This window comes from Lepidochelys olivacea (genome assembly GCF_965140295.1).
Source record: "Lepidochelys olivacea isolate rLepOli2 genome assembly, chromosome: 5".
Lineage (NCBI taxonomy): Eukaryota > Metazoa > Chordata > Testudines > Cheloniidae > Lepidochelys > Lepidochelys olivacea.
Window position 1 is genome coordinate 92,436,449 of NC_140415.1, and position 15,403 is coordinate 92,451,851.

At 45.3% G+C, this 15,403-nt stretch overlaps 1 protein-coding gene across 2 annotated transcripts in view; it reads left to right on the forward strand.

Annotated features, from left to right (window-relative positions):
- Window positions 1-1,688: 1,688 nt before the first annotated feature.
- The window catches only part of SLC28A3 (solute carrier family 28 member 3), a 75,434-nt gene continuing 61,719 nt past the window's right edge, over window positions 1,689-15,403 (forward strand). The window contains exon 1 of one of the 2 annotated variants that reach the window (XM_084628529.1): window positions 1,689-1,853. In XM_084628529.1, coding sequence (XP_084484655.1) covers window positions 1,788-1,853 — 66 coding nt within the window. In that variant the 5' untranslated portion in view covers window positions 1,689-1,787. The remainder of the gene's footprint in view (window positions 1,854-15,403) is intronic. The other variant, XM_084628527.1, reaches the window with a different exon arrangement.

A 15,403-nucleotide genomic window follows, 5' to 3' on the forward strand; every position in this document is an offset into this window, starting at 1 on the left:
GTAAAAGTGTAGATAAGCACAAAGCTCAGGCAGAAGGTTTATCCATTTAGTAGGACTTGTGTTTTTCTTTACAATTGTCTATATGTCTATCAGGACTCACAAAGAAAGTTCGTTTTTTGCTGTGAGTCCTTTCAAATAGCTTGATATCTTTCTCAGAGAGCACTGAAAAAACCTCCCATCTGTTTTTGGAAATGGCTACAAGGGAAGATGTTAAATGCATGCTTTTCAACAATTTTTGTTTTCTCTAGAGCATTAATCTCTTATGTTTTCTCTTGTAACTGCTGTGAAGTGGTGGCTATCCATTGTGTAATGTAACAGCATCCGACTCCCTGCAATACTGTAAACACATACAGGATTTCATTTGCTCATTTTGTTTAAGAAAAGGAGATGCTGGAATGTTAGCTACACCCATGTGGTATGAAAGTACTGGGCTGAACAAGGGAAGGGAATGGAGCTCAGTGGTGCAGCTTTTCTCAAGGAGAAAGGGAGGCATGCAAATTGTCAATCCTCATCTGAAATTCCTGGACCATAGATCTGAATCTGAGCTCACTGATAGCAGATTTACACCCATGTAACTCCGCTGAATTGAGATTATCCCAGCCATAAGAAAGCTGACTATGCAAGGAGTATGAATTTCTCAAATAATGCTGGTATTTTAAAGTGTATCTCCATTCCTATACAAAGCTTGATAAGGAAACACTACAAATAAAAAGCTGTAGGTTCTCTTTTTTATATTGTTTTCTATTCATTGGATCTAATTATGTATCAGTCTTTGTAAAGGTAAAATTGTTTGATTCTGTAGTCAGTTCTCTCCACAATGGGTATAAATAGGGCTAACTCACAGGAACACTAATGGAAGTTACTTCTGTATATGGAAGAGACAATGGGCCCTTCAGTTCAGTAATCCTTCCAGTTCCCAAAATGACTAGGAAATCAATCCTTGTTTTGGAGACAGTCCCATTTAAAGGTGATCTGCATAGAAGAAAAAAAATGCTTTTGACTTTTAGTGTCTTTATACTTGATAAAGAAGAGTTGAAGGGGCTGGTGGTGGTGAGGGTGGAGGCTGATTGCTTGCTTTGACTGTAGCAACACCTGGGATCTATTCTTATGTACACAAAGGCCCCTTTACACTACACTCTGGGAGGCAGAGACTCAGCTGGTGTAAGTTGTCATATCTATTTGCAGGTACAACTACATTCACAGTGCATGCCACTTAAACGTGCAATTGCACACACTTGTACATTATCTCAGGGCCTGATCTTTTGAAAAACAAGCCTTTTAATATCCTAGGTCTCTGGCTAGTTTGACTATTTTTATTAGTCATTTGTTAAAATAGATGCCAATGGATATTTCATATATTTTGATTGTCATTTTAAGATAAGCATCACAAAAGATTAAATGAGTGCTACCTCTCAAAGATCTGGGTGAGGAGGATTTTCTGTGCACTACATGCTTTGTGCGTGTGAGTGAATGAAGGCTATGTAAAAATACATTTTGCTTTTGGATCACTCAGGAAGGCTTTTTTTTTTTTTTTTTTTTTTTGTTGCATGCATGAATCCTTCTGTCATTTTAATAGTCTTGGAATTCTGCTTCACCCTGCCTTTATGTGCAGGGGAATGTTTCAAAAGAGCTAGAAGGTGGGGCCATGAGGAAACAGGATGGGAGTGGTCACAGCCAGGTAAACTTTAAGTAATAGAAACAGAATACTAGATGGATTAACTAAGTGCTGCTGCTGACCGCCTGCCTTTTTGAACAGACAGCTAGAAATCCCTGTGCAAGTTATACACATGGAGCTGAAAGAAAATAGCCATGCTCTTTCTGGAGCAGATGGATTCTATAATGCTTCATTTCAGGTAAGCCTGATTTTTGTAGGGGGTTGGAAAGTAATTACTAGGAATCTGCATGGAGAGAACAGTTTCTGCTCTGCACATACAAATATTTTACAGCACACTTGCAGACATACCCTGCCAGTGTGAAAGGCTCTTAAATAAAGGGACTAACCAGAACTGGCACACTTAGAGGCTCCATTTACTGCCTTCCTTTGTTACCCAGTGTGCTGGGATAGCTGAAAAGTCCCTTGTTCACATTCAGCCTCTTGAATTCAGAGGGTCACCTGTGCTCACAGATCTCACCACTGACTTTTCCCCACTATCTTCTCTGTGCAGAGCATCTCAGACTAAAATCATATTTGGTTGTTATTAGGATTGTTAATGTACAGTGCATGCTTTGATTGCAGCTGAGGGTGTTGGAATTAGTCATCGCTGTGGTGCAAACAACTGTCCCATCAAAGCAAGGAAAATTAATAAGAGGAAAGTATTAGACCCCCAAACCTTAACTTCTAATCAAAGAGCTGGTCTTGCCTTAAGAAAAACAGTCACATACATAATCGCTCAGGGCAAATCTTGCTCCTTCACTCAGTGCACTGGCTGCAAGAGCACATTCTGCTACAGGGAGGGACAAGGAGCAGATAGGATTTAGGGAACCCACTCACAGGGCCCGCATGCTGTGCACAACATGGAGCCCAGCTTAGCAAAGGTTCCCAGCATATCCATGCACAGCAAGACATGAGTAGCAGGGCAGGGACAGGAGAAGAAGGAGCAGAGAGGCCAATGGATCCACCATCTGGCAGCATTGTCACTGAGAGTACTGGGGCACAGGTGTGGGAGAGACTATGGTCCTGAAGCTGCTCTGTGCAGGACGGACTCCTTCCTCTCCTCCCACAACCACCAAACCCACCTTGTTCAAAGCTCAGCGAGGGAGATCAGCAGGAAGGACAGTATTTGGCTTTTACTGTTGTGGCCTATGCACATAAGCCAGTCGTCATGATTCACATAGGAACATGAAGTTCGTATTACAGAGCATTCAGAATAATATGTGACACCTTTTATATTCTGCATGCTAATGGGAACATTCACACCAACCAGATATTGTCTGTAGAGGTTTTTTTCCAAATAAATGTTTTTGCCAACTGAACTAAACCCAGCAATGGTATGTAGTTATTACTAGTGCAGTGTCTTACAGTGAGCTCAGAGAGAGAAACCCCAGTCATAAGTGAAGTGAAATCAGAGTCCCAAATTACCTCAAAACACAAAGTGCACATTGCAATTCTGGTGTTACAGCTAAATCATAGAACAAATTCAGACTTGGTGAGAGGGTTCAAATTCTAGGAACTCAATGAAGTGGCATGCACTTAGGACCTGATCCAAGTGACTTCAGTGGTCCATACTCCAGATTATCACATCTGAATTTGACCAGAATGAAGTTTTTGCTGGAAGAAAACAAAAAGATTTAATTATATAGGGATTCTATTTGTGACATGTTACTCATTTCCTCAAAGGACAAAAGTCAGAAGATAATGTTTAGCTTCCTGTGCCCAAAAATGAATCACCTGACAGAGGCCCAGGAGCAAAATAGGATGATCAGCTCCCCCTATTTCCTTCTGTCTGTTTCTCTTAAGCATAGAGTAGGCCCTTATTGTCTTCAAAGACATGATGTCTGGTTGTATTGTATTAAACAACCAATAATTTCCCTGCTATACAATAGAAAGGTCAAAGTAGTCAGCAATTCTCCAGGCCATAAACATAAGGGCATTGAGGAAAGTGATTAATTTAATTTAAGCTCCTTTGAATCTGCGGTACTGTCCCATAAACAAACTCTCAGATATGTATGAACTGTTTAATGATTAAACCACAAAATAACAGAAAATAAGACAGGGACAAAGTAAATCTGCAGCAGTGAGTTTGTTTTAGAAAGTAAATAAGACAGCTTTCAACAGTGCTCATTGGACCTGACTGGTAACTGGTTTGTGGTCAAAGGGTCATATCTGTATTTCCCTTCATCAGGCATGAGAGACTATTTGCCTCACAATGTGGAGAGATTGTACTTTGACAGAGAGGCTAGAACACAAGCAAAGAGATAAATTTATTTTACTTATTATTTGTATAAATATTTGAGCTTTTTTCAGTTTCCATTTGGCTAAGATACTTAAACAATTTACATAGCCCTAGATAATATAACAGTATTCTCACTGTACCACATGAGTATAACCTTTTCTATAGTATATTTGATGTTAGAGGTTCCTGCTTTCAGCCCTCCTTAGGATCAACTTCTTCTCATTTGTGTTACATGGATCCCACTGGAGCTAGTTGTAGTAATGGCCCCAATGCACCTCCCCTCCCAACTGCTTTGTGATCATACATATGTCTAAGAAACTGCAGTCTGTGTCATATAAGCACTTTCCCCTCATCATTTGCAGCTTCAGCTTCCAAGAAATGTCACTAAAGAACAAGAGGAATGCCTGCAGCTTGTACGGCAGCCACTGCACCCCTGCAAATGCAACTACAGTTAAAACGATACCAGGAAACTGGCACCATTTAGTGTATAAAAATCATTTTGAAGTAGCAAAATGAAGTGATGGAGATTCATAAGCGTCAGCTGCTTACATGTATGGCTCACAACATATGTAGCTCCTCCTGCACTGAATCTTATCCATCCCCCATAGCACACTCTTACCCCTGCAGTATAACACAAGATAGCATCACTGCAACTATAAAACCTACATGCTAAATTCCTTGTTTCCAAGATACCTTGCAGCTACAACTCAAGAATTAACACAAATCATATTTGTCAATGTCTTCAGGCTTTTAACAGATGTATTCGTTGGAAAATGTCACATAATTTAAGGAACATAAATCGTTATTGTGTAGGTTTAAGCATAGAGAGCTGTCATGTATTTATTGAAGAGAACATCAGTGTTAGATGTTGAAATATCTGTCTCTCTCTGTATATATATATTGTGACAAAGTTTCTCCTCTGCCTTGGTGGGTCCTGTGCTTATTGGTGGATTTTCTCACATCAGAGGTTCACAGCAGCCCTCAGTTTGGCCATTTTCGTGGCTCAAATCTGCCGTTCACTCAGTTAGCCTCATCACTGGCCAGCATGGGGAAAGGAAGAAGAACAATCCCCGCAGTCTCTGCTGATCCACCTAGTGAATCGGGGAACAGGCCAGAGACCTTCCCCTCTGGTGGAACCCACAGTCCAGTTCAACTCCTCCAGTATCAAGTAGGGAGCTGTGGGGATGGAGGGAACCCGGGCCCGCCCTCTACTCTGGGTTCCAGCCCAGGGCCCTGTGGATTCCAGCTGTCTACAGTGGCTCCTATAACAGCTGCATGACAGCTACAACGCCCTGGGCTACTTTCCCATGGCCTCCTCCCAACATCGTCTTTATTCTCACCACAGGACCTCCCTCCTGATGTCTGATAATGCTTGTACTTCTCAGTCTTCCAGTAGTATGCCTTCTCACTCTCAGCTTCTTGCACCTCTTGCTCCCAGCTCCTCACACCACAAACTGAAGCGAGCTCCTTTTTAAACCCAGGTGCCCTGATTAATCTGCCTTAATTGATTCTAGCAGCTTCTTGATTGGCTGCAGGTGTTCTAATCAGCCTGTCTGCCTTAATTGTTTCCAAAAAGTTCCTGATTTTTCTGGAATCTTTCCTGTTACCTTACCCAGGGGAAAGGGACCTACTTAACCTGGAGCTAATATGTCTGCCTTCTGTCACTCTCCTGCAGCCATCTGGCCTGACCCTGTCACAATATATATCTACAATATACATAAGTAGTGTGGTACAGAGGTTATGCAATATTGTGTCATCTAGCTTTGAATACTCTTAATGTCACGCTTGTGAACACCTCACTGATTTGATCTTCTGGACATCTGTGCCATGCTGTCGCCAACTCAAGGCTGTGGCATTAAAGCCACAATCTAGTCAGTAACAAAATTCCGTTCCCACTGTATAGCCATGGGGCTAACTTGGTTCATCTCTCAAACACCCTAATTGGGTTGTTATCTGAAGATTGCTCTAAGTCAGTGCTAAAACTCTGGGCTCTCATTAAAACTGCTGCTAATCCAAAAGTTTCACCACCTCCTCCACAGATCTATGGGAGGTGGCACATACTGAGGAGTTGTGAGAAGGACTCCAATACACTCAAAGCCACCTGACTTTTAAAGTAACCAACAAACATAAAGTATAAATTGAGTTAAACACAAATAGGTTGTGAATGCCACAACAATGGGGATGTCAGGAGGTAGGCAGTGTCAGACTGCTAGGAGATAAGAGCCTGAGACAAGCCAGAGGGCAGACCAGGGAGTCAGGACCATATTTATGACTCTGACTATTTTTTTTATGAGCAGCTTCAAAAGTCACTTCTCTTTCCGCTTCAGTTCCTCTGGTTTTATTTCTCTGCCTGCCAAAAGTGTTGTCTGCTGTGATAGTGAGCAGCTTTCTATTGGTTTCTATAAGCCAGTTGTGCAACACGCTTAGCCTGTGTGTCACATCATTCTTACTTGTCCACCCACTGTGTCATAGATTTACAGCTGCCTAGTTCTCCACAGCTGATTTAAACCTTTAAAAATATCAAATGTACACAAGTGGGCTTAATTTACACTATTTGTGCACCTTCACTTTGGACCCACTGAATTTAAATCTGCTAGCTGATCTTCCATCTCTCTGTGCTGTACATGGAAGAGCCATTTCCTTGAATTCAATATATAAATAATCCATGTTTCTCTCTCTTGTTCAGTAGCTTTGATATCTTTCAGCATATGCTGGCAACAATTGATTTAAAAGTCCCAAAGTCACTATTCCTGGACCTCAGCATTACTGATCTGGAAAATTCTGTCTCAGGATAGAACCTGCATATTGATACCTTTTTAAATGATAGTGACATGCTAGTTAACAGATGAGGCAGGATGAAGAACGAAGCCAGGATGAACAATGTGCTAGGGGGGGAAATGAGATTTGGTGAATCACATAGAAGACATCTTAATTTGCAACTGGCTGAATGAATGAATGTCCGAAACTTTGAGGAGATGGACTTTACAGGTCAATTAAAAACAGAAAGCTCTGGATGTCCAGACAGAAAAAAGCATGAGCAATTATGTACTTATATTTGAACATGCAGCTATTCTGATTGTGCAAGCAAATCAAGTATTTCCACACACTAAAAGCAACTAAGTGTCATTTGCATCAGTAGACACCGGATATGCATTGGGGTTCAAAGTCATCCTGACTAATCTCTAACAATATAACAGTTCCTTCCAAAACAATCTGTAACCTCTAAGCAGTTACTGCAGTGCTGTGATGTCAGCCCATCTTTCATCCTCATCTGGAAAAATTCTTGGGTGTGCACTATGTCTAGACAGAATACTAAACACTGATAATGGAAACTATGCTGACTTTGTTTAACAGATTGCTGTGGAGTCACATCTAGAATATTCTTATTCAAAACTGGTAGCCTGTAGAAAGGCTATGGCAAATAGACCCGTCTTCTGAGACTAAGAGGATGTCATCTAGGCCCCGTCTACACTGGCAAGTTTCTGTGCAGTAAATCAGCTTTCTGCACTGTAACTCCTGAGGTGTACACACTGCCAAGCCACTTAGTGTGCAGAAACTGACAGGCGTACAGCTTTTTGCACCAGGGCTACAGCGCTGCGGTGCCAATGTAGACACCGTGGTGACTGCAGCGCTGCAATTGGCCTCCAGGAGGTGTCCCACACTGCCTGTTCTCACCTCTCTGGTCATCGGTTTGAACTCTACTTTCCTGCCCTCAGGTGACCAACCGTCATCCCCACCCCTTACATTCCTTTGCAAATTTGAAAGTCCCCTTCTTGTGTCCCCGGTGATGCATGCAGTGGTCTCAGTGCATCTTTTCAGGTGGCCATGCCTGCTCCAGACACCAGGTGATCCTCTGCTTGGAGCACTGCTGAACTGCTGGACCTCACTGGCATTTGGGGAGAGGAAGCTGTGCAGTCCCAGCTGCGCTCCAGCCGGAGGAATTATGATACCTATGGACAGATTTCATGATGCATGACTGAAAGGGGCCATGACTGGGACACATTGCAGTGTAGGGTAAAAGTGAAGGAGCTGCAGACTGCCTACCACATGCCGTGGGAGGCAAACCGCCGCTCCAATGCTGCGCCCACAAGCTGCCGGTTCTACAAAGAGCTGGATGCGATACTCAGTGGCGACCCCACCTCCACTGTGAAGACCCCTGTGAAGCCCCTCTGGATACTTCATTGACTCACATGCCAGTCAAGAGTGGACCCTTTGCCGAACCCTGGGCCCCACCTCTGCAATCCCAGTACCTGCTTCGGGCCTGCAGCCTGCGGGTTCTCCAGGCTGGAGCTCCCCAGCTCCTCTGGCCTTTCCCAGCCCTGCTTCTGTCAGGTGCCCGGCTCAGCTCCCAGGCAGCCAGGTCCTTCTCTCTCTATAGCTAGAGAGAGTGTCCTTTTGAGCTCCTGGCTCACAGCCCTTTTATAGGGCCAGCTGTGGCCTGCTTGGGGCGTGGCCCCCACTGTGGCTGCTTCCCCAATCAGCCTAGCCTATTGGCTTCCGGGGGCAGCCCTTTCCCAGGTCTGTTTTAACCCCCTCAGGGCCAGAGTGGGTGACCACCTGCTACACTCCCTCACTTCACAGGAATCTCCCAAAGAGATCTCCAGGAAGCTCTTGTGGAGATACTGGGCAATCTGCTGCCACAGGTTCCTCGGTGGAGCTGCTTTGTTTCTTGCCCCATTAATGGTAACTTTCCTGTTCCACTCTGCCATCATGGTGGGGGGAGGGGGACCATTGCTGCACACAGGGGAGCCACATAGGGGCAAGGGCAGAAGCTGCAGATTTGAAGAAGACCCTCCCTTGATTCCTTGATTCCCTCAGCAGTGAGATATCTTCCATAATGATCACATCCTGTGGAAAGTGTGGGGACAGGAATGATTATCAAGCCCCACATATAGTGCTGTCTCTCCCCAAGAGCCACATGCCCAGTATACAGTAGGGTCCGGGAAGAGTGATTCATCCTGCCCCTGCAGTTACGCACCATTTTGGGGGTCTTGTGGCTCATGTGTGCTTGTCTGGGGGCAGCCAGTTAGTGACACGTGTGTGAGTACTGGCTGTGTTTTAAAGCACTGAATCAGTGTTGTCTGTGTTGCAAACAATACTGCTTCTGTAAAATGTTGCATTAAACTTCACAGAGATGACCTTGGGAGGCCAGCCTCCCTTATCTGCAGCAGAATGGTTGCGCAGAATGAGAAAGCCATCAAGAAGAACTAAGGGGGACTTTCTCCATGAGGTTATAATGCACTCCACTGCTGAGAAACAGGAATTGAAAGAGTGGCGGGACAGTGAGAAGAGGGACCGAAAGGAGAATGCGGCACACCAGAATGAAGCCATGGAGCGTCTCTTAAATTTTGTGGAGCGCCAAGTGGACAGGCTCCGGGCAATACTAGCTCTTCAAACCGAGCAGCTCTGCGCAGGCCCTCCCCTGCAGCCACTATCACAAAACTCTTTCCCATGTGCCCCCACCCCCGCCAACACACTCTTATCAACCTCCTGGCTCCACTCTCTACCCGCAGCATTCCACTCCTCCCTCCTCACAGTCCAGCACTGTGGACTCCCTCTACGCACTGCACTCAACACCCATCCCTCTGCAGTTTGGCCCTGCTGAAGTAGAGCACCAGCTACATTGTACTCCAAAGGAGAAGGCTGGGTATGATCCATGGACATACACAAATCTGTAGCCATCCTGGGACCCCTCCTCCTCTGGAGACCTTCCCTTACCCATCCCCCTCCCTGCTGATGTATTTTTGTTGTTTGACTCTCTCCTCTGGTTGTTGTCTTTTAATAAAAGAATTGTGTTGGTTTGAAAGCAATCTTTATTCTATTAAGTAAAAGCAAAAGGAGCACTGCAAAGCAACATACAATTATGTTAAGCCCCCTTCTTGCATCATGTGCATCAGTCACCTCCTAGCATTACAAGCACTGCAATCCCAAGCATAGCAACAAATATTAGCGGCTTTCAGCCTCAACTTGCTGCCTCAAGGCATCCCTGATCCTTATGGCACTGCACTGTGCCCCTCTAATAGCCCTGGTCTCTGGCTGTTCAAACTCAGCCTCTAGGCGCAGAGCCTCTGCGCTCCAGCCCTGAGTGAAGCTTTCACCCTTGCCTTCACAAATATTATGGAGCATACAACACACGGCTATAAGTGTAGGAATATTGTCATCAGCCATGTCCAGCTTCCCATACAGGCATTGCCAGTGGGTTTTAAATGGCCAAATGCATACTCAACAGTCATTCTGCACTTGCTCAGCCTGTTGTTGAACTACTCCTTGCTGCTGTCTAGTTGCCCTGTGTATGGCTTCATAAGCCATGGCATTAAGGGGTAGGTGGGGTCTCCCAGGATCACAATGGGCATTTCGACTTCCCTTATGGTGATCTTCTTGTCTGGGAAGAAAGCCCCTGATTGCAGCTTCTTGAACAGGCCAGTGTTCCGAAAGATGCATGCGTCATGAACCTTTCCAGACCAGCCTGCATTAATGTCTGGGAAATATCGACGGTGATCCACAAGCACCTGGAGAAACATTGAGAAATACCCCTTGTGATTAATGTACTCAGTGGCTAGGTGGTCTGGTGCCAGAATTGGAATGTGCATGCCATCTATCACCCCTCCACAGTTAGGGAAGCCCATTTGTGCAAAGCTATCCACAAAGTCATGCACATTGCCCAGAGTCACGGTCTTTCAAAGTAGGATGCGATTAATGGCCCTGCAGACTTCCGTCAACATGAGTCCAACAGTCAACTTTCTCACTCCGAACTGGTTAGCGACCAATTGGTAGCAGTCTGGAGAAGCCAGCTGCTCCAGCGGCATGTGCTACTCCAACGACAGGGCAGCTCTCATTCTCGTGTCCTTGCACTGCAGGGCTGGGGCAAGCTCATCACACAGTCCCATGAATGTGGCTTTCCTCATGCGAAAGTTCTGCAGCCGCAGCTCATCATCCCAGATGTGCATCACAATGTGATCCCACCAGTGAGTGCTTGTTTCCCGAGCCCAAAAGCGGTGTTCCACTCTGGTTAGCCCCTCCGTGAAACACACAAGCAATCTCGGGTTGTAGCTGCTACGCATGGTGAGATCAATGTTGCACTCCTCTTGACTTTGTAAATTAAGGAATAATTTCAGTGCCACTCGTGATGTGTTGGTCAGAGTGAGCAGTATCTCAGCAGTTCGAGATCCATTCCTGCAGCCTGAATGAGACAGGGTGCGCAGTACACAAACCGTCGAAAGATGGCGCCAAATGCGAATGGAAGCACAGGGATTGCTGGGATGCGAAACAATGCATCACGGGGCATTGGGACTGGACCCAGGATGCCCCGCAACCCCCTTCACCTTACCACAAGTCTTAGCGGCAAAAGAGAAAGAGGTGCTCTGTGGGATAGCCGCCCAGAGTGCACCGCTCTGAATAGCGCTGCAAGTGCCGCAAATGTGAACACGCTATTGCGCAGGCAGCTGTCAGTTTGAACACACAACACTGGTTTTCTTCCCCCTTCGACTGGGATCTGAAGATAGACTTTTCCTAGTATCTGAAAGAAAAATGATGTTTCACTCTGGATATATCAAGGCCATAAAAGCTGAACCAGGAGTCTCTTGTCATTACTTCTTTCCCACCTCCTCTCTTCAAAGAGAAAAACCTCAGTTTGAAACCCATACAAAGAATTCTGGAAATATTCTTTGGGACACGGATTTTTATACAGCCTAAAATATTCCTTTGTTTAACTTTAAGGAAAATATGTATAGTTGAGAAATATTTTGGTTATATCTAAGCTCACAGTTCCACTTAAAAGGTGGAAACCTTTGATTGATTGTTCCTTAAATGCTTAAGATGGTATAACCCCCTTTTTTGTGATGTTCACTTGCAAATGGTTTGTATCTAAATTCAACCATGTAAGACATTGATACCACTGCTATGTGAGTAGTAATATCTTTTATTTACTGATATGGAATAAAGTAATCTTATAAATGGTTACTAATATAAGAAGCCACTTGATTATCAAATATTTATATTATTTGGGGAATTAATTAGTTTTCAGGCAATGGTTAAGCAACTTCCTGACCAAACTCAGTTTCGCTACTGGGACGTGAGTGATCTGACTTAGTGGTCAGAGAAGTCAGGAGCCAGGAGACAGGTTGGGTCTGGATACCAATAGACAAGAATCTGAGAAAGGCCAAAGGCCATACCTGGAGTCGGGTGTCAGCAGGGGTGAAAGTAAGCTGGTACTGGCCAGTACAGCGTACTGATAAAAAATGGCCGCCAGTACCAGCCCGTATCCAGCTGACTTTTAAGTGCTGCCGCGGCAAAGGACACTGCTTAAAGCGCTGCTGTGGCAGTGCTTTAATGTCGTTGCCCCTTCCCCACCCCCCAGCCGCTAATGGAGGGATGTGGGGGCAAACGAAGCAGCTGTCCCGGGGATGGCGATTTAAAAGGGCCTGGGGCTCCGGCCATCGCCACTGCTGCCACGGCAGCAGCCGGAGCTCTGGGCCCTTTAAATTGCCACTGGAACCCCAAGCAGCATGGGCCAGCCAGCGTGGAAGGGCCAGACCGTGGAGCCAGCCCCCTTACCGGTAAGTCTTCGGCTTTACTTTCACCCCTGGGTGTCAGCGGCCAGGCAGAGTCAGGTTACCAGGTGATCAGAGTCTGAGACAAGACAGAGGGCAGACTGGAAGTCAGGGCCAAGTGGCAGGCTGGGTCAGGATACCAGGAAGTCAAAGTCAGGCAGCAGGATCAGGTAGTGCAGCGGAGGAAATCCTAAGCAGGGAACAATCCAGTTCCACAAATGACTTCCTGTTCCTCTGCTTGGTTTAAATAGAAGCAGGGCGATCCTTAGAGCCTTTCCAGTCAGACCCCAGGACTGGCATCCTCTGCTGAGCTGAGCTTTGAGTTCTGGTGACTGTTAACAGATCACTGGGAGGTAGGTCAGAACATACTGACTCCTAGAGAGTCCTGGGCTGGCAGTTGAGACCCATGGACCTTGATGCTCAGACGCGAACCACCTTTCCAAAGATTGTAAAGAAGAGGTAATACCTTCTTTGATGACCACATAAGTTTAAAGACTCTCTCTAAGAATCATTTAAATTTAAAAAGACATATTTTGAAAGTTCAAATACTTCTATGTAGTAAGAAGCTTTTGGACTCATTTGAAAGGGAATTTCAACGTGTATTAAACCCTGATGGAACTAAAGGGGCATCTCCAAAAAGGAGTTGAATAAAAGAAAGAGTTAAACTCTATTGTAAGTATGTTCCGAAAATGTCATACCACAAAGACAAAAGTAATATGAGTTGAAGAAAATGTACAACTTTGCTGCATATGCTTTAGCAGATTACATATTCAGGAGCTGACCATCCCATAAAGGTGTTGAGCCTGTGAAGAGGTGATAGCAACAGGTATTTGGATCCAGCCAAGTCTCAGAAAGATGTGTGTATAGTATCTTACTGACGCCTCAAGATAAATCCTTTTTTTGGCAGAACCATGAACAACAGTGAAGAAACAAACTTCCTACTGCTTTGTGTAACTGCAGCCTGCAACTGGGCTGCTTTTGTTTCTGCCCCAGCAGGAAGTGCATCTCAAGAAACCCAAGACTGCATCTAGAGTAGACACGGTGTGGCATCTCTATGTTTTCTGGAAGACTTACTCTGTAGCACAGTGTGGCTGCCACCTTTAGTGAGACTATGGAAAGAGAAGGATATAAATCTATCTGAACTGAGATACCACTCAGCACTCTCAGTTCAGCCTGTTCATCTCTTCTCAGCCATGCAAATAAACAGAATCAAGATGACAAAGAACAAACAAGCAACAACACAGCATTGTTAAGAAGCAACCTTCCAGTCCAGCACTGCTTCTGCAATGACATCAACATCAACATCACTGATGACTTAATGTTTCCAAAAGCACTGCCAATAGACTAGACTTAAATAGTTCCTGTAATGATTTAATGAGATATTGAAATGCTATTGTAATTTAAAGTACCAACAACTTCTGTTAAACATCAGATTGTTTAGACTATGTACTCCTGAAGAAGAGATATAAAGTAACCTCAGGGAAAAGAGAGAAATATTGGGACTTATTTGAATTTAAGATTCTTAGCATTCATTTATTTGCCTGTGTCAAGATCTTTAAAGCGATTGGATGAGTTCATAAGAAATATTGCTAGTTCAGTTGAGTAACTCTTAAATGGCTTCTTTTAAGTAACTGAGTGAAATATTTACTTCAGGTCATGGGACTTGGGGCTTGTCTACACTTACCGGGTGATTAACACATGGTGATCAATGCATTGGCAGTCAATTTAGCAGGTCTAGTGCAGACCTGCTAAATCGACTGCAGATCGCTCTCCCGTCGACTCCTGTACTCCACCGAATTGAGAAGAGTAAGGGGAATTGACAGGACAGCATCTCCCGTCGACATCACGTAGCATGGACCCCCGGTAAGTATAGTAACTCCTCACTTAACATCATCCTGGTAAACGTTTCATTGTTTACATCGCTGATCTATTAGAGAACATTCCAACTTTTAAAGTTGCGTAACGCTCCCTTATAACGTTGTTTGGCAGCCACCTGCTTTGTCCACTGCTTGCAGGAAGAGCAGCCCGTTGGAGCTAGCTGGTGGGAGTTTGGAACCAGGGTGGGCCAGCAGCCCCCCATCAGCTCCCCTAAGTTCCCAGTGCGGCAGCCGCCCAGCAGGCTATCAGTTGCCAGGCTGTTCAGGTGTCCCTCCCCCAACTGCATGTGCTGTTCCTGCCCTCTGCCTTGGAGCTGCTTCCCGGAGCCTCCTGCTTGCTGTGTGGGGGTGGGGGAGGGGTGCTGATGTCAGGGTGTCCTCCTCCCCCTGCTCCTGGCCCCTACTTCTGTACCCCATCTCCACAAAGCAGGGAGGGGACACTACAGGGCTCAGGATAGATGGAGCTTGCTGGCAGCAGCTGGTGTCTCAGCTTGCTGATCTACTTAAAAAGGCAATGTACTTAGAGTGGAGTCAGCGTACTTAAAGAGCAATGCGCGTCTCTCTCTCTCTCTCTCTCTCTCTCACACACACACATATACATACACACACACACGGTGTGTGTGTGTGTCTCTCTCTCTCACACACACACATGGTGTGTGAGTCTGTCTCGTGCACACGTGCACCCCCCGGCACTTTGGAAAATGGAGGGAGTAGTACGATCCAGTGGGATAGCGTGGGTTTATCATCACATTCAGTTTCCACAGGGAATGTTTGCAGCCACTGCCATGCGTCTATTGCTGGGGTTCTCAAACTGGGGGTTGGGACCCCTCAGGGGGTCGTGAGGTTATTATGTGGGGGGTCGCGAGCTGTCAGCCTCCGCCCCAAACCCTGCTTTGCCTCCAGCATTTATAATGGTATTAAATATATAAAAAAGTGTTTGTTTTTAATATATAAGGGGGGGTGTCGCACTCAGAGGCTTGCTATGTGAAAGGGGGCATGAGTACAAAAGTTTGAGAATCGCTGGTCTATTGTGTCTCCTCCCTCCGTTTGTGTTGCCTTGTAGAGTGTGAGGCTATATTAACAA